The sequence below is a fragment of the Colletotrichum karsti genome (genome assembly GCF_011947395.1).
Source record: "Colletotrichum karsti strain CkLH20 chromosome Unknown Scaffold12, whole genome shotgun sequence".
NCBI lineage: Eukaryota > Fungi > Ascomycota > Sordariomycetes > Glomerellales > Glomerellaceae > Colletotrichum > Colletotrichum karsti.
Window position 1 is genome coordinate 1,011,516 of NW_024065912.1, and position 18,305 is coordinate 1,029,820.

An 18,305-nucleotide genomic window follows, 5' to 3' on the forward strand; every position below is an offset into this window, starting at 1 on the left:
TGGCTCCGACGGAGGCACCCCGAGACTTCGGCGAGTATCCGTCACCCGTATTCTGCTTCCTCATCTCCCTCACAACACTACAAAAACCCCACAACTGTGGGGAAGTTCGTGCTGGAGTCTGGGGTACTCTCATGCGGAGAAAGACCATGAGTTCTTTGGGGTTATTAAACAGTGGAAGTATGTTTGCGACATACACCGATGAAGCTGTCGTGGACGTCTTCCTGACTTTTCCAACCTGTCGCAAATTTCAAAATGTCGTTGATCAGCGCTACAACTGCTGCTGTAAGAAACAGCCCGAGAGAAATCTTCAACTGGTATTTGTTTCTATGTACATGGATATGGAGCTTCTCAGGGGTTGCGAAAGGCTTTGACGAAGGTAAGTCATTTACAGGTTATCTTGATCGGCCCTGGACTATCAAACTAACAAATGAACTTGATACACAGGCAACATTGCCTCTCTCGTCACCATGGCAGCCTTCAAAGAACGGTTTGGAATCGACCATCAATCCGAAAGCGAGTACTCGAATACAAAGGGCTGGATCGTTGCAATTGCTACCGCTGGTGCCGTGCTCGGGTGTTTGGCTTGTGTCAAACTGACGGAGAGACTTGGGCGAAGGACAACCATGCAAGTCTTCACAGTTATCTACATCGCCGGCATTCTGGGTCAAACATTTTCGTCTGGTAGCATGGCAGGTCTCTATGTTTCCAGAATCATTTCTGGTGTAGGCATTGGAGCTACTACGGTGTTGCCACCAGTCTACATATCCGAAGTAAGTATGCGATCCCGATTTGACTGTTCGTACCCTAGAGCTAATGTTTCGAACTTCAGATCGCCCCTCGTTCAATTCGCGGTCTTCTTACACTTCAATACACTTGCTGCCAACAACTCGGCGTGGTTTTCGGATTCTTCTTCAATTATGGCATCACCAAGCACTACGCCGGATCCCAAGTCCAGTGGCAACTTCCCACGGCCCTGCAAATTGCTCCCGCTATCATCTGGGGACTCGGGACGTTCTTTACACCAGAGTCTTCTCGCTTCTTGCTCTCCCGCGGAAAGTCATCCGAAGCTCTCAAGGTTCTCTGTGACTTTAGAAAGCTTCCTGCAGATCACCCATACGTGCGGGATGAGTTTCGGGCTATGGAAGCTCAGTTAGAACACGAGATGGAAATTGTCTCGGGTGCTTCGGTTTGGGATCTTGCCAAAGAGACATGGACCGACATGCCAAACCGACGACGTTTTGTTCTCATGTTTCTCGCCCATTTGTTCTCTCAGTGGAGCGGAGCTAACGCCATGTAAGTTTTCCTCGCCTTCAAGCAAGCGAAGCCCAAACCTTGGTCGTAACCATTGAGCTTCTCTGCGCCACACTGTATAACTTTGGAATATCCGCTAACGCTGTTGTGATACAGTACTCAGTACAGTCCTTCAATATTTGGGTACCTCGGAATTCAGGGCGAGGAGGGCCGTCTTCTTGCTACTGGCGTGTATGCGATCCTCAAATTCGTTTCGGTTCTGATCTTTTCGGTCTTCGTCATCGACTTTATCGGCCGAAGAAGGTCTTTGATCACCGGTATCACCCTTCAGATTACTACGTTACTCTTTGTGGGAGTTTATCTGAAGGTCACCAACGGTCGTAGCCCCTCGGATATCTCAGCAGACCCAACAGCTCGCAGGGCCAGTGAGGCCGCTATTGCTGCTATCTACCTGCACGCGATCGCGTGGTCTATCGGATGGTTTTCCATTCCGTACCTTGTCAGTGCAGAGGTGTTCCCCATACGGATCAGGTCATTGTGCGTTTCGGTGCTTATGGCATTTCATTGGGCGTTCTACTTCGGATGCTCCCGTGCCATGCCGTCCCTCCTTGCAGCCACCGAACGATACGGTGCTTTTATCTTTTTCGCGGCAATCTGTTCGATTTCTCTGGTTTACGTATTCCTCGCAATGCCAGAGACATCTGGACGATCTTTGGAGTCAATGGAAAGTCTCTTCAGTCGACCTTGGTACACTGTGTATAAGGTTGCGTACCCGAAAGCTGAAGATCTTGCGGCGGCCCCGACAGAGAGGGATGAGGAGACTCAGGATGGAAAACCAACAGTGGCTCATATGTCTTGAACTGGCCGTAAAAGGTCATTTCGCACTTTCAGCCAAGTCTTTCATTAAGCCGTTGTCAAACAGTACCACAAAGGAAACCAGCCAGAAGAGTGTACTATCAGTAGGCTGTGTACCCCTCGATATCCCATTGACCAAGGTGCGAGTGGACTGCAGTAAATAGGCGTGAGGTTGCAACCAATCAATAGAAGTCTTCATTCTTCGAGGGCCTTTAGCAGATGTTGTGGTTGAGATAAGGGTGTCCGAGTTGTTGTATTGCAGTCCAGACGCACTCCACCATGGGATCGACGTTGTCTCTTGACTGCTTGTAACATGTCTTCCAAACGATATCGTGGCGCTGCAATCACTCTCATCTCGCAGAACTCTGAGTCCGTATTCGCTACCTACCTTACATCAAGCCATTGAAACAATCAGCTGTAGTCACCCTTTGACTTTGTTTTTCTCCAATGGGACCTACTACCAGCACCAAAATGTGTTTTTCACAGCATTACTTCAAAACCATCCATCATTCTCTCCCTCCTCAACCCTCTCTCCGTGTGTGTGTGCGTGTGTGTGCGTGTGTGTGTCCAATACACCACGAGCAGTGTTTCTGAGCCAACATCGACGGCAATGGCAAAAGTCTCGGATCTAAGCAATCTCAGCAGTTTGTTATTGCATGCCGATCTGGTCACGTACTCTACGATCTGCTGACACGTCATAGAGGTGCTTGAGTGGCGATTCTTCGAGATTTGGGGAATGCGCGAAAAGGGCCAATGCCAAGAGGCAGCCAGAGACGGCGGCCGCAGAGCTTTTGATGGAGCCGCGTCTTAGCTCTATCCATCGAGCTGGCCACATCCCCGAACGACTACGTCGACCATGTGAAGGAGGCCGTCCATCTTTACCAACAAGTTATCGGTGATAATGACTTCTCGCCGTCGGAGCGAGGCAACTTGCAGAAAATGCTCACCGCTGCGGAAAAGGCTTTGCACGAGGCGCGTATCGATCAAGTGGCCATCAACAGTGAGGTGCAGAAAGAACTGTAAGTATAAGATATCCCATTGACCGACAATCATTGAAAGATGCAGTGACAGCGGCAAGACCATGTCCCCTCTCCGCTATGCTGAGATGCAGGAGCTTTTCGACTGGGAGCAACGCGCGCAGGTCCCTCTTGGAAGTGAGCACGAAAATACCCCGTCGTCCCAAAAGAACACTGCCGGAGACAGCCTTTCAACCAACAAGAAGACGGTCCGAATGGTCCTTACCTCTAGCCAGAGCGTCCCCGAGACCGCTGCTGGTGACTCGCAGCGCACCAACAATAGCCGGTCTCAGTTGACTGCACTGACCGACTTGGATGATGACACGACCACTCTTCCCGACATTGACAAGTTTCACAGCTCTAATGAAGAGATTTAAAGTCTTCCCGTTTTGAAAGTATAAACAAGGCCGGCAGCATTGTCGAAGTGTTCGAGAAAGTCTCTCAGACTGCCGGCGAAGCCCTAACCTTTACATTATCGCTCGCTGACGACGTCGAGCTCGATGATGACGAGAGAAAGAGCTTGATAAAGGAGGCGAGGCTTTCCCTCCGTCATTGGGCAGTCACTTTGGCAATGTATGGACGCATGATGTCCAGAACCACCGTCGACAATTCATATGAGCGCAGTCTCGAGAAGCTTGAGGCCACGTGAGGAAGGGGTTGACTAAGACAGGGTTTTCAGCAGGTAGCAAGAATCTTTTTGTGGTCTAGTTGTATAATCGCGAGTCCTATACGGAACCCAGGCCTTCTGATATCCTTCAGAAGATGGCACCCTGTCACGTTATTCCCCGGATCATTATCGGGTCCAGCAACCGTTCCTGGGTTATCCTCGCAAAAAGAGGCGATGGTCGAAACTTGTATGAACACGGGAGATGTACGAGAGGCGTGGATCCGTGGCGCAGAAGTTGTCGACAACGTCAACCGGGCTATTGCACACGGCGACATGGCTCCAAACAACTCAATGCGGGTGTGACGCAGACATGTCAAACTCCGTCATTCGTGTATGCTCCGTGTGTGGCCGCGGCCAGGTTTGTTCTTCACTTGTGATAAGTAGCTATGATGGGCAGCGTGAGTGCGACTCGTGACCTTTTCTCGCACGACCAAGGCAAGGGCCGTACGCCAGTTTCGAACGAGGAAAGGATGGAATATTTGGGGAAAGTTAGCCCTAAACCACACTCATTGAAAATCAGCTGCTAATCATTGCACAGGGAAAAGAAAAGGACAAGATGTCGCAGCGTCACAATAAAGTGATCGTCAACTCCGACGCCGATTCGTCGGGCCTTGGTGTAGACCAAGAGGTGGTCGCGGAGCTCCGAGCGAAGTACGAAGAGCTCGTGTTCTTCACTGGAACCTTCATGGCGGCCAAGGAGATACCGAGGAGTTCACTGGGCTTGCGAGGAACATGCAGAGCGCCATTGAGCGTGGCGATCGTGAGGCGTTTCGCAGCGACTTGGGGGTCGCTCAAGCGGAATTCAATGGTTGACTGAGGTCGAGGTCTTTTGCGACTCTGCATCAAAAAAAGGTGGACAGCCATGTAGATGTCGTTGGAGATGGAGCGTGGAAACTTGGGGGACAGACATACCAGAAGATTCGGGCAGTGAGCGAACCTGTGGAATGCTGGGCTGGGAGTTTGTCATGAAGTAACTCATATCTGTAGGTACATGCATCCGGTTGTGAGACGGAAATACGGCATCGGCTCAGTCCAATTGGCAGAAAATGAACACTTCAACCTCATAAAACTTTGACATCTTGTGATTTGCTCGCTACAGAGTTTGTGATCCAGTACCCAACGCCTTAACCTCAAGCTGAGTCCGACTCTGACTTGTTTCCGTTCGCAACTTCCTTGTGCGTGGCCTCGCCCTTAGCGTCTGTGCGGAACTGCACCTCCTCTTCTCTAAGCTGGGCCATCAAGGTCTCGTTTGCCTTCCAGACCGGCTTGATCTCGAACAGCCTATCAACCTTTTCGAGCGGAACGCCGCTCGTCTCGGGGATGAGGAAGAACGCAAAGAAGAATGCGAAGAAGGACAGAGTCGCAAAGAAGAAGTAAACGCCATAGCCCATCGCGGCAAACATCTGCTCCGTGAAGCGGGAGACGAGAAAGTTGAAGAGCCAATTGCTCGCAGTGGTAGCACCACCAGCCAGGGAGCGGAAGTTAGGGTCGAAGAACTCCTGTCAAATAATTAGCAGGCGAACACTTGGTTTTCTGGGCGCTTCTGAATGGGGAAAGAGGAGGAGGGGCGAGAAAAAAAAAAAAAAAAAAGAACATCTCAACACCAACTCGACATCACGACTTCAACATCACGACAACGGAATGACTTACAGAGTTAATAACCCAAGGAGTACCGTTCCACGAGGGAGTATACACCGCTAAAAATTGTTAGCAATAGTCAATGAATAGGCCAAGAGGAACATGAGATGCTTACCGGTCCAGAGATAAAAGAACACGATGGCAACATAACCGCTTGCAGTCAAGTGATCTTGAGGGTTCTCTGTAGGTTTGGCGATAGCAATGTAACCCCCAATCACCCACATGCAGATGGAACCGCAGATTGCACCGATGAGCAAAAGCTTCCGTCTTCCGAGCTGGTCAACAAGGAACAACAGCCACACGAAGGTCATGACAGCTTTGACGACGCCGAAGATACCGGTCATCAGGTTGACAGTGTTGGAATCGATGCCGATGCTCTGGAATTGTGCTGTTAGTCGCTTTGAATACTCAGACAGATATGTTGCAGACTTACGGAGAAGATGGTGGGAGAGTAGTAGTTGATTGCATTGATACCTACGAGGAGGTTAGCTTCGGCACAAAAGGATTAGCCACGTCACGTTAAACATACCTGATCCGTTTTGCCAAAAGAACAGCATGCAACCCAAGAACAATCTCCATTGCAAGTTCGGACGCTGGCCGAGAGCCTGGAAAGGCTGCCAGAAACCGAGACCGACGGTAGACTTTTGCATCTCGTAAATCTTGTCGATGGCCGCAATTTCTTCCTGGATGTAGAGGTCGTTGGGTTCCAGTTGGCGGATCCAGCACAGATTCTCCATCGCCTGCTTGCGGTAGTCCTTAAGGAAGAGCCACCGCGGCGATTCCCGAATCCAGCATGAACCAATCAGTAGGAGGCCGGAGGGGACCAGCTGAACGGCAAATGGGATGATCCATTGGATACGACCAACGGGAACATGACGTTCGACACCGAACTATCGAACATGTCAGCGCTTTGTAAAATGTTCGGTATGTATCTCTCGCCACTCACGTTGATCCAGAAGCCAACCAAGCCACCGATTTGCCAGCCAAGTTCATAGAGACCGACGAGTCGACCACGGATCGCTGGGGGAGACAGTTCGGAGATGTAGATTGGAATGATGTTCTGTGAAGCTCTCCGTTAGCTTCGGTCCCACATTCCACCACGTCGGCGTCCCGAATATGCCATCAAAGCCAGCCGACCAAGAGGTTAAGAGTACACATACCGATGCGACACCAGTTCCCAGTCCCGAAAAAACTCGTCCAGCGTAAAGGATACCCAAGCCAGTGCTGCCGGTAGCACCGCAGGTGAGTCCAGCACCGAGGGAGAACGTAGTTGCGCCGATGGCCAAGCACCACTTGCGTCCGATAAAGTAGCTGAGGCAGTAGGTGAGGAGAGCGCCAAAGAAAGCCCCGGCGACAAAGAGTGAGACAATGTTCTCGCTGATAAGGTTTCTCGCCGCTGTAGACTGTGTGTCCAGGCCGAATTCCGTCTTGAAGGACTCAAGCTTGATCGTCGTACCGATGAAGGCGCTCGTATATCCGATCATGCAAGATCCGCAAGACGCAATGACGGCGAGGACGTAGATTCGCCAGTTGTAGACCGATGGCGGCGTCGGCCGTTCTTCGACAACGGTGAGGATACCCATGACGACTATTCACACAAGCTGAATGGTTTGGCGAGTGACGAAGTTGGTGATGGTCGAGAGAGGGCGTCTCGAGGATGAAAAGGGAAGGGAAACGAGATCAAAGTCCAGGCTTTGGTCTTCACTAAGTATTTTCTTCCCGGTGGAGCAACCCCATAACATGAATCTTCAGAGCCCCATAGTCTGGAGCAACGATTTCGGGGTTTGCGGAGTGGAGGACTGGAGAGCATGAGGCATATTGTTGGCAACGCAGGACGACAGAATCTGATCGTCGAAACGTCAACTATGCCGGCAATAGTGAAGCTGGCCTTCGTCATATCCGTCACTGTGCATTCAGGGCGTTCCCTTGGAAAGAGAAAGGATCCACCAACCTTCAGACGGGGCGACGACCCTGGCCGGGGATGCGTTTTTCCCCGTGGAGCATCCGCTTCATGATTTTCCCCATGGAGAGAGAAAGACACGCAGCCTGGGGCGACGAATGAAAGTCGGTATATATCTCACACGCACCTCCCCCTCAGCTCCCACTCAGGCTTTGATGCTTGAAAGTTGACAGATTCCAATTAGTTGGAGCATCTCGCACTCTTCGGTCATCTACCGGAATATGGTCCGTGCTTGAATGACTCCGATCCCGGCCAGCCGAGGGTTGATAATTATTGACCCGCCACCAACCACGCACCCGAGGGAGCCGCAATCTCCAGTGCGGCGAAGTGTTCAATCTTTGGAACGGCAATTAACTCTTCCGTGACTGGACTGGATTAAAAGCACTGGCCAGGCGCTTATCTGCGAGTTTCGCCCCCTTTCAATGGGAAATACGCTCGTCCGCTGCTCCTAGTTGACTCTTGGCGCATTTTCCTGAGTGAATATCTTGTCTTTGACATGTCCGCTGGCAGGCTTGAGGTTGCACCGATCGCCATTCTTGCATGTCGTGGAAGTACAATATTCCCAGAAGAGATAATGTTGTCGAGTCATCTGAGCTTAACCAGGAGCTTCCCCAGGCAACTCTAGAGACGAAACATGACAGGGTGAAGGAGATTCATCCGAAAAGTCGCTTCTCACCTCCGGACATTTGTTTTGTTTTGTCCGTTCTTCTCCGACAAGCCCAGGAATTTTCCAATGGCTAGAAACTGTGTCCGACTTCTTTTGCGCAAACTCCCAGGTTTACAGCTTGAGGGGTCGAGCGACGTTGAGAAGTACACGGCGCAGAAAGACCGATCGGTGTTCTTCACTATTGAGGCTCATCGGTCGCAATTTGCGAAGGTTTCTTGGCTGTCTGCTTCCCGTGGCAAGCTCTGTAAGGCCGCCAATGACGGTGCGAGTCATCATTTTCCGCTATCCTTGAAGCGGAAGGTCTTTTTTCCAAGACGATGCCAAGATTACTAAGAACACGATTCGGATCCTCCCGTTCTTGTCCCGTCGAACCGCCGAGCCGCGCATCGACGTCAGGTCACGGCCGATCAGCCGATCAGTCGGATCCAACAGATTTTCAATCACTCTAAGACCATGAAGTTGTGTCGGTCATTACTCCTATCAGACGCAAAATACTTCTATCTTTCGTTCTCAACTTCTTATAGTTACTGACAGTACAAACTCTCGTTATGTCGATGGCTAGGTACATACACCTACAGCGTTTCTTCAAGATTCTCAGGGTGTTGCATGATACGAGCCTTTACTTCCCACCGTAACACGCGATTGAAAGCCGTGATTCCCAATTCTTGAGATCTGGTAATGAAAAGAATACTTATCGAGCGGCTTCCACCAGTACAATGCGCAAGTCAAATGAAGCTGTCTTTCGTTTGGCTGCAGTGTTGTCCCTGACGTCTTGGATGCTTGCCAGAGCTCCGCAAGCTCAGACTGAGATCAAGGCTAAGACTGTTGATAATACGAGATGCAGTGACCATCCTCAACACCTAAGAAGAACCCATTAATGTTGTTGGCTTCAATGTAGGCATCTCAACATTTCAGTCTTTAGGAAGCAGACACTTAAATAATCTATATACAAACCTGGAATCGAAGAGAATGTTATCTTTTGTCTGCATTCAAAAATGAGCTCTTCATCAGTCTAGTGCGGAATTGGCAATATATTCTTTCCGTAAAGGAGAGGCTACCTACCTCAAACATGAGTATGACACCGTTGCAATTTATAAAACCTTGGTGAGAGGCCTTCCTAAGTATCTAAATACTCCTTCAACGTCTCATGTCTGAGGACCCTCATCACAATGCAGAGGCTCTAGCTACAACTTAACAATGTCTAGCCTGAGCTCTTGTGGTCACAAAGCTCACAAAACTTATAAAGGCCATAAGGCATTCAACGGATCTCACACGCGGCCACAGTGAAACCACGGGTAGAGCAATGGAATTGGTCCGCAATGAATTGCAGCGCAGAATTGCGATCTTAGTCTTAATCCTGCTTTATTATATTTCCCAGTAAGTTAATATTGTTATGTAGAATATGTTACAAGAACACTCTTAATTACTATAGTCTAAAGCGTAGTGCCCTACTATTACGTAGTCCGTCGCCCCAAGAGCTTGCAACAGAGCTTGCAACTGTAGAAGTAAGCTCTCAGAAAGTATGGACTCCCAATGGTCGGATATCCATCATACAGAGACAAGATCTTTAAGATCCATTGCAGACTAAAAATAATTTGAGGGATCTGGATGCGGTTTAGTGTTCTGGAAGAGCGGGCTGGATAAACCCTGTCCTGACGCTTGAAAGCCTGCAAAGATGAGCGGTGAACTCTTAGCCCCTCATGAACTGTTGTTTAATGACTCGCTACATTGAGGATAGTCACAGGAGAGCGCAGTATGAGGGAAGTATGTTAAGTATGCATGCTGTTCATCTTAGAGAGCAAGGCGTTTCAACTCATTGCCTATAGTGAATAACATCGCTGGGGACTGGTTGTAAAGATATAATTGTACTCAACACTATACTTTTGAGGCGTCATGACACTCTTAGTTTGCACGATTAGGGTGGTGAGTCTGGAGACGTTGTCGTTGGGGGTTCCGCGCTTGGCAAGCCTGGGGCACGAGTCAATGGCATTTAAGGGCCTTGGCATAACCATTAAAAAGGTGTAAGAATGTAGATCAGATATCAGAGCCCGCTTCTTATGGATCTTTGCCAAATTCAGAAGTACTCTTATGCCGAGTATAAGTAGATTCTTACTACTCGGTGCCAGCAATGGTGCACCGCAAGCAAACACTACTTTCTTTCCATTACATCGCAATCGTCTTCGCTGCTAGCTCAGTGAGTCAGTATGAAGGCATACAGTGCTCTCCTCCCGTTCACTCTCCTAAGTGCCGTCCTAGGAGTAGACATGACCAAGTACGAAACAGGACCAGGTGTAGATGACACCTTTAGGCCCTTTCTCGAAGCGTATGCCACACTCAACTTCTTGCCTCACTTCTGCACAACCTCTGCGTGCGGGTCAAAGAAGGCCAACGGTTACCACGAACTAATAGTGATTCAGTCTTTACGCTTCAGCAGAGGACCCGAAGGCTACTGACACGTTCACGGACTTTTTCATCCCGGACTCAGGCCGCCTCGTCGTGCTCGAGAACCAAGCGCAAGGGCCCGGCGCAATTGTCAAGCTGAAACAGGCTTTACTGCCGTCAACAGGCGAGAAGCATTGGAACCACCTACCTAACATTACCACCGTGCACTCGGAGACTTCGGTCGATAAGGTGTACAATGTGCTTGGTGTCATCCAAACCAAGTTTGACGCTGGTAACTGCTCGGTTGCATTGTATGAAAGCCCCTGTCTCTCATAGAAGCAGACTTTATTATCTGTGGTTGGACTCAGCTAATAGATCATCTTCCACCGTACAGCTACTCTAGTCGTTTTACTGTGCTCAAGGACAGTGATGGAAACGTCCGCAATTGGCCTCACAGTGGATCACTTGTGCTGTACGATGACTACATTGTGAACCCTCCTGAGTCGCCAACACACATCCCCTGCTAGACCAGTCAAGGAGCCATTTCAACTGCGTTCTCTTTATATGTAGCAGCGTAGCTTCTTGCCGGGATTTATGTCAAAGGTAGCAGAGCGCATGCTATAGTTCTAGTCTAGGAAGAGTACAGCAGAAGATGAAACCTAACACATTCATGCGCGCCCAAAGCTTTTGGACTACCTTACGTACCGTGTAACAATGGACATCTTGCGAAAGAAGACAGGACAGTCAACAGAGCAGTCGTAACTCGGACGAGCGTGTCGATGAGCGTCCCATCCTGTCGATGAGGTGGAAGCAAGGATTTGATGCAGTTCGTGAATCTCATGAATAGGAAGTGATACGCTAACTGATAGCAACGTCATTAGCCTCACCAATAGATAGTCCTTCATTGCAGGCATGAAACCATTGTCATAGTAGTACTTGATTGTTTATAGTCCATTAAGTAAGGAAATGTGACCCAGATACGTGGCTGCCCGGCACGCCTGATATTGCATGTGACGTCGAGGTTGCGGTGCAAAAGGTTTAGCTTAGAGAGCAGGCTACAGGTGTGCGTGAGCTTTCGTGCGTGTGTTCAAACACATAGCAACACATCGATGCCACACCACATCCGAAGAGTACTTCGAGTTTGGTTTGCCATGCGTGAGATCTCCTGGGCCTCCAACTTTGAATTTGTGACGGACACAACGGAAACTGTTCCGACTTTGTCCCTCGACTGATATGTCCGATTTATGTTTGCACTGGAAAAAGACTTGTGTCTATTGTTTTGAACATTGGGAAAGAGATTGCTTTCCGTCGATAGATAAGTACATGATATAATTACGGAAATACAGTCACATCGTTTCAAAACATTACATTACAGCTCCAGAGCTGCTGCATTCATGTCGTTCGTGCTCCACCGCTTCCGCAAGTGTGCACTTTAGATTCTCATCCCCAGAAATGCTGAAAGAATTAGACAGTTACAAAAGCCTTCGACGTTCTGCAACAGAAAACAAAGGTATTGGCCCAGATTCGAGGCTGGTGTGCTCTTGGTGTCTGATGCTACGATGCTCCCGAACGGCAGGTAGAGGTGAACAGAACATCGATTCCCTGGGAGCTGCAACAAAAATATTAGCCAAAAAGCGCTCTGCAGTAGTGCTGTCTGTCGGCACGTGTTATGCCTATTGCAACGTTCCCTACCTTCTCGTGGCTGCGTTCCTGAGAGAGGATCAATGAGGCGCACACTTCGCAATGCGGATGCTTGTCATTCGAGGAAGACGAGTGCCGGGCCGAGTTCCTGACCAATTTTTTCTGTTAAGCACGATGTCTGCCCTCACCAAGGTCGACAGAGGATGACCTCGCCGTCGATTCGGACCGTAGCCGTTGGTTAAATTCATCCTGGAGGCTTGGCACTCCCACAAGTGCATTTCTCTTATCCTCAAGATCCTGCCGCCTCTTTTTCCACGCCGGCCATGACCGTAGAGACCTCCATAATCGCTTCTTTGTCAGGTAGTCGTTCAAATCCAACGGCGCCACCTCCGCAATCTTTCTTAGAGGCTCCCAGGTGGTATCTTCTGATGAGTCCGAGTAACCGACCCACTGTACGAGCACGTAGCATCTGTTTTGGATTCGTCGGTGGGAAAGTATGTCAAAGACATGGTAGAATTCGCATTGCAACGTTTGCTCCCTCGTCAAGCGAGAGTTAAGAAACGCCTGATGCCAATACTCAAGGACCTTGTTCTGGTTGATGAGCTGAGCGAATACTTCGTGGATAATGTGCTCTTCGCGGACGCCGACGCGCTTCCATTTGAACATGACCCTGTACGTGCGAGGGTCCATGTTGTGATCTGTGATGATGCCATCGGGGAAATCTGCGACAGCCCTCGGAGAGAGCCAGACAGTCAGCGCATTCCAATGCGGGTAGTTTTGACGGACAAGAAAAGGACGGCAAGGAGAATATCAGACCAACCTGTTTCCTCATCAACGGGCCGTAGACCAGGAGTTCCTGTTTTCAATGGCGTTGGCGGCGGGGGCATCAGATTCCGCGCCCGAGGATTGGGCGGTTCCGCATCGGGGGAAACCGATGACATGATGACCGAGCTGCGGCTCTGGGGAGCTCCCCGCGGAGTGCCGCGTTGCGACATGTGAGTTGTCGGTCCAGTAAAGGATGAAGAAGCGTTTCTTCAAAGCTAAAACCCAGTAATGTGGGTTGACAAAGAGTTTTGGCTTCCAATCCAACCTAACTGCTGCGCGAATCTAGTGTGAGAGCAAAAGAAGGCGTTTCCCAAATTCAACGTGGCCGACGACGCCATGCAGTCTTCCGTGTCGCATCGCGTCGCGTCGCGTCTGTGTGACAATAATATGGAGCGTGCGGGGTCGCTGCGATACCTAGCCAATCAGTCCGTTGAACTTGGACAAGGACGAGACTGGCAGGGTCCGGGTTAGGGTTAGTGGTGTGGGAAGGATGTTCCCGGCCGTTTTAGATTTAGCTCGCTTGGCTCTCTGTGATGCTTCAACTGGAACTGCAACTCTCTACACAACTCCGCAACTGCAAAGGGATATCATAATTTCTGGGACGGGGATTTGCCTGAAATCGGGTAGCTATTCATTCCGTCATTTCACCTTAACAGAATAGGGGTATCAGGCGACGAGGAACATTTAGACCTCTTAACAAATAACAAAGGGAACCAGGCGTTAGGAGAGCAGCATCTCCCAACGACCAGGCCTCAGAGAAGAGCTTTGACTAGGCGGGGGAAACAACTACTGACACCAACAGTGACCTCAAGGGGGTATGCAAATGAAATCTTACAGTCAAATGAAGTCCACGGCAAAAGGATGACGACAGCGGGATAGCCCGTCGAAAACTTGAAAGCATACAGTTGTATTGCGTCTTCAAGACTTGTTGCTCTCCATCACAGCAGTAATTAGAGGCGAGATTTTGGCGACATTACCATAGCGCTGCCTCCTGCTCGCTGCACCACGGCATGCACTGAAATACAAGCAATATACAGCTGATATATAAGCACCTGTGTAGACCCGCATGTGTCTTGTTTTCTCAATCTTGGGCGGAAACTTTAGCTGCTAGTGGAAGCAACGAAGCTCTTGAGTCGATAGTGAAGGTAGGTTAATAGGTAATCTCTAAATAGAGCACGGTAAAATCCGATGAGTCTTGGGGCGCCGTATTGCAGTCAACAAGCCTTTCTAGTAGAGCGATAAGTACGTCCGCTCTGTATACTTGGGCGTGCTGACTGTTGATGCCGGTACAGATGACGGTAACCTTTATAATAAGAGTCCAACAGAAGAAGAAACCAAAGATACGCATGCAGCATGGCAGCCCACGCCCGGCATGGGGTCATTCACCTGGAACTACGCGTCCCTCACTTGGGCGATCAATGATCATCAGCACAGCGGCGATGTACGGATCGCGAGAGCGGTCTTTTGGCATCGTTCTTCGTGTCTTGATCTCTCGAATCCCCGAGGTAGGTGGAGACTGCTGTGCTCCACGGACTCTAACTGATTGAAAACCTTCTTTCGCAATGGCGTCGAGGTCGACGATGGCGGTGGTCGGGCATGGATCGTCATCATCTGTCTCGTTTTTGACATGACAGTGGTGATTCGCGGGCACAGCAGTTGTGATAATGTTGATCGCGAGGCAGTAAGAATCGCTACTTACGAGGTTAGAAGCGAGATCAAATGGCTGTTGTTAAGACCGAAGATCTGAAGACCGGCGTGCAGCAACCTACTTAGTGAAATACAGTCTTACGGAAAAGCGCTTGAGAACTTGCCCCAAGACATTCTGCCGTGGCTAGGGATTAGATTCCGCCGCCAAAGATACGGCGACCGTTGAAGGACGAAATCTCAACTTCTAATCAGAGGAGGCTTCGGTGGCAGCTATGACCTCTGCGCCGCCGTGTGAGATGATGAAGACGTCGTCAAATTGGTTAGTATTGCTGCTGGGGTGATGGAAAAGCTTCAGGTGCCGACTGGTCCAAAGGACCGGCTTTACCCAAAGTGCCTCACGAGCTTAAGCTCGCATCAACTGCTAGATTGATGGATTGTGGCAGTATGTATTCTCTGCCATGACGAGAATTGATGCGGTGTGTATTTACATAATGTTGTTGACCAGCAGTCCTGGTGGACAACGGGATGTTGAGTCGATGGCTTTCTCAGGCGCGAACTGGAATCCATCGCCCCTGCTGCCTGGCCCACATCGTAGGTTCTGGGGTGGTTCACATACCGTTTTACACCGCAGGGAATGATGTCACCCCGCAATTCCCGTCGCTGGCGCAGAGCAGGGGCGTCCAGCGGGTGTCATCGCTCCCTACCTTACCTCACCAACAGCTATGCATTCAAGACAGCATGTGACGTGAATGGCAGATGGACAGCTAAACGAAGAGTCTCGTCACATGCTTTGCTGCAGCCACAGCAGCTGGCCCCAGACGGCCATCAGAAGTGTGGCTGAAACACTGGTTGAACCTTAACTGGACACGTTCACGGACCAACTCCATTTGACGCGTCTCCAGCAGATGGCACGCGTCAACCTCATCCCCAACCTCATCCCCAACTTCATTCCCCAACATCAACATCGTCTCGTCCACCAAATCACCTTTCATTGTCCAACGCAGCACGATTTCTAGCTGAAGCAAGGCTTAAACGACTCTTACCTCAAGAACAAAATGGCTCCTACCCAGAAGAACGTCTCCGAGGTCAGAAAGGCCAACGCTGCCCGAGCCCGTGCCACCCGGGCCGCCAACCTTGCCAAACGCCAGAAGCTCAAGGCAGATAGGCAGGAGTATCTCGCTCGTGCTCGCGCCAGCAAGAAGAGCAGCAGTCAGTTTCTTGTTACTTAATGCGAATGCGCGACTGACCATGCGGCAGAGGCGGAGGCTTAGGCTTTGGGATGTGCTTGTGAGCGCGATGGGCCGGGAGACTTACGGGAAGTCCACGTCGACTGACGAAGAACACCAAGCTCCAGTAACACAGGATACGCAGGCATGTCTTGTTTGATTATTTCTTCATGGAAGGGGGAAGAGTTTGCTGTCAGCAGGTGAGGAACCAGGAAGGCAAGTGGAAACAATGTCAGACCCGCGAAATGTTTATAGAGGTTCTCTCAAGCTTATGCCAGCAACTGAGATGTCTCGATCAAAATGCTATTTCATTGGAAGTTATTGTCCTCCAGCCTCGCTTCTAAGACTCATCAAATGACAAGGAGGACACATCGACGTGGTAATCATCGGTGGCGAGGAGATGATCCTAGGAGCGCCCAACTTCTAAGATGACTGAACTCGATGCCGGGGCTGCCACAATCATGAAATGCAAGCTGCTATCAAGGGGGTAGCCATGGACGTAGGATTGACCAGGGCGACAGACTCTCTCAAACTAGAGGAGTACCTGGGTAGTACGTTCCGCTGGAGCCTAGAATCATCACCCGCCAGCCTCGCATACTTCTATGGCCGATAGTCAGCAGTCAAAGTCTTTCAACCATTGTGGAAGTCATGAAGATAATATTGATTTGCCTTGGAGTGTGTTCCATAAAAAGTAAAAGCCCTACTTCGTGTTCATCAGGAGGACGCTTGCGGCTTGAATGCAGACAGATGTCATCGAAATTATGTGAACCTTTGCATCATTTGCAAAAAAACGACGTTCTCCAACGTCTACTCCAGACCAACGCTGATCGCAGCCAATGCCCAGTCCATAAATCCCGCATTCGTGTCCAGAATGTTGGTATTGAACTCGGCCAAGGTGGGATAGAAGTCACCCGATGGACCGAACTCCAAAGTGTATCCGTAAACTTTGTTCACACCAGGCTTAGCCCAAAAACGGGAGAAGGCATAATCGTCGCTCGCGCCGGAGGTCGGGTAAAGACCGACAGCCTGGATAGACGTGTATGAGCGGCCGCCAACGGCCTTCATGGCGTTGACAGTGGCGGTAGCGACAGTTCTGATGTTGGTTAGGTCATTGGCGGGGATGTACTCCTTGTACACCGAGTCGCCCACGGGACCACGCTTGCCGTCGTAGGCAGAGTCGAGGAAGTTCATCGTAGACGTGGTTGTCTGGTCGTCGTCGTCACCCCAGCTGTACAAAAGATCGCCGACGGCGGAGTGGATGTCCATAAACCACCTGATTTTGGGAAAAGAATCATACACGGAAACGAGGTTCTTGGTCTCCGGCTCCGAGGCAGCAGAAGTGCCGTAGAAGACCTCGGAGCTGGGAGAAGTAGAGGCAGGCGACTCGGATGCATCAAAGTACTTTTTGAAATTCCACAGAAAGTCAAAGTTGCGATTGATGTCGACGCCGATCGAACCCCCGCTTGAGCCAGACTTGGTGTTTCGGTTCTTGCGCCAGAGAGATCCGGAAGATTGGTCGTAGGCGACTCCATCTGCGTTCACGAGAGGGAAAAAGACGATGCCGGCAGCGAGAACACTCTTAACTTGGGCATTGGTGTAAGTCTTCTTCCCGTAGGCGAGACCGCTTCCGGACTTGTTCGCGGCGAGGAGGTCCGAAACCCAGTAAATGATGTTGTCAGGGCCACCCCGTTCGCGGGCATGCACGGCGGCACTGAAGTACAGGTGGTACTTAGACTTATCGGTACCGGCTCCGACGTAGTAGGCGTACTGACTCGCACCATTGAAAGTCTTTGAGGGCAAGGTGAGGGACCCAATGCCGTAATTTTTGACAAGGGCATCAACGGCGGATTTGATCTCAGCAACGTTCATGATGCTGGCAATAGTCGTGCCGGAAGCTCGCGTTCCAAGACCGATGGGCGAAACGGTTCCCGCACTGAAACGGTCACCAGTTCCAATAGGAGCAGTGGCTCTCTTGTCCAACGTTCTTCTGTGGAGTGACACTTCGGGCATCAACTCGTATTCTTTAGACAGATACTCGATCTGATCCTCAGTGAGCCAAGCGTGGAGCTTGTAGTGGCTTCGATCCTCGCTAGGCTTAGCAACAGCCCTGCAACCGAAGTCGTATGTGTCATTGCGGACGATGTCTCTGGTTACCTGCGTTGAGTCAATCTGTGAAGCGTCGGGACAAGAGGTTCTTACCTGAAGTGCGAAGGCGTCGGGCCCTGAATGTATACTGGCAACAGGTCCGCAAGCACAACAGTGCTCTGAAGGATCAGAGACGCAATGAGGGCGTACTTCATTGTGAGCAAGATGATGGAGGCCAAGATCAAGATGCGAGAAGGATCAGTCCATCGCCAAGGTAAATGGGGTGCAGCTCGTTTTCATATTGCGTCCACGACCTTCATAGAACCTTCACGGGAGCTTGCATCCAGGCAGAGGAAGCAGCTGGCCCACCCCTGCCATTCACAGATGGGTGTTATCGCAACTGGAGGTCCTTGATCCTACCTGCCAGAATGAGCGTAGCGCCGAG

General features: G+C 50.4%; 6 protein-coding genes across 6 annotated transcripts; 3 read left to right on the top strand and 3 right to left on the bottom strand.

The window, feature by feature from the left end:
• Window positions 1–252: 252 nt before the first annotated feature.
• Window positions 253–4,606, top strand: CkaCkLH20_04675 (MFS quinate transporter; the record flags this gene model as incomplete). Its single annotated transcript, XM_038887394.1, has 9 exons — window positions 253–376; window positions 445–770; window positions 830–1,293; window positions 1,408–1,750; window positions 2,932–3,125; window positions 3,172–3,471; window positions 3,537–3,767; window positions 3,882–4,086; window positions 4,328–4,606. 9 exons carry the CDS (start codon window positions 253–255, stop codon window positions 4,604–4,606), a joined length of 2,466 nt encoding a protein of 821 aa, XP_038747560.1.
• A 313-nt stretch (window positions 4,607–4,919) lies between these two features.
• Window positions 4,920–7,010, bottom strand: CkaCkLH20_04676 (quinate permease; the record flags this gene model as incomplete). The annotated part of the gene is made up of 7 exons (XM_038887395.1): window positions 4,920–5,288; window positions 5,440–5,486; window positions 5,543–5,804; window positions 5,861–5,901; window positions 5,957–6,317; window positions 6,374–6,487; window positions 6,588–7,010. 7 exons carry the CDS (start codon window positions 7,008–7,010, stop codon window positions 4,920–4,922), a joined length of 1,617 nt encoding a protein of 538 aa, XP_038747561.1.
• A 3,248-nt stretch (window positions 7,011–10,258) lies between these two features.
• On the top strand, window positions 10,259–10,963 carry CkaCkLH20_04677 (uncharacterized protein; the record flags this gene model as incomplete). The annotated part of the gene is made up of 3 exons (XM_038887396.1): window positions 10,259–10,377; window positions 10,472–10,747; window positions 10,831–10,963. The coding sequence occupies 3 exons, from the start codon at window positions 10,259–10,261 to the stop codon at window positions 10,961–10,963; spliced, it is 528 nt and encodes a 175-aa protein (XP_038747562.1).
• A 1,279-nt stretch (window positions 10,964–12,242) lies between these two features.
• Window positions 12,243–12,767, bottom strand: CkaCkLH20_04678 (uncharacterized protein; the record flags this gene model as incomplete). Its single annotated transcript, XM_038887397.1, has 1 exon — window positions 12,243–12,767. One exon carries the CDS (start codon window positions 12,765–12,767, stop codon window positions 12,243–12,245), a length of 525 nt encoding a protein of 174 aa, XP_038747563.1.
• Window positions 12,768–15,604: 2,837 nt separating this feature from the next.
• CkaCkLH20_04679 (uncharacterized protein) lies at window positions 15,605–16,202 on the top strand (the record flags this gene model as incomplete). The annotated part of the gene is made up of 2 exons (XM_038887398.1): window positions 15,605–15,758; window positions 16,138–16,202. The coding sequence occupies 2 exons, from the start codon at window positions 15,605–15,607 to the stop codon at window positions 16,200–16,202; spliced, it is 219 nt and encodes a 72-aa protein (XP_038747564.1).
• Window positions 16,203–16,582: 380 nt separating this feature from the next.
• CkaCkLH20_04680 (peptidase m14) lies at window positions 16,583–18,075 on the bottom strand (the record flags this gene model as incomplete). The annotated part of the gene is made up of 2 exons (XM_038887399.1): window positions 16,583–17,921; window positions 17,975–18,075. 2 exons carry the CDS (start codon window positions 18,073–18,075, stop codon window positions 16,583–16,585), a joined length of 1,440 nt encoding a protein of 479 aa, XP_038747565.1.
• Window positions 18,076–18,305: the final 230 nt, after the last annotated feature.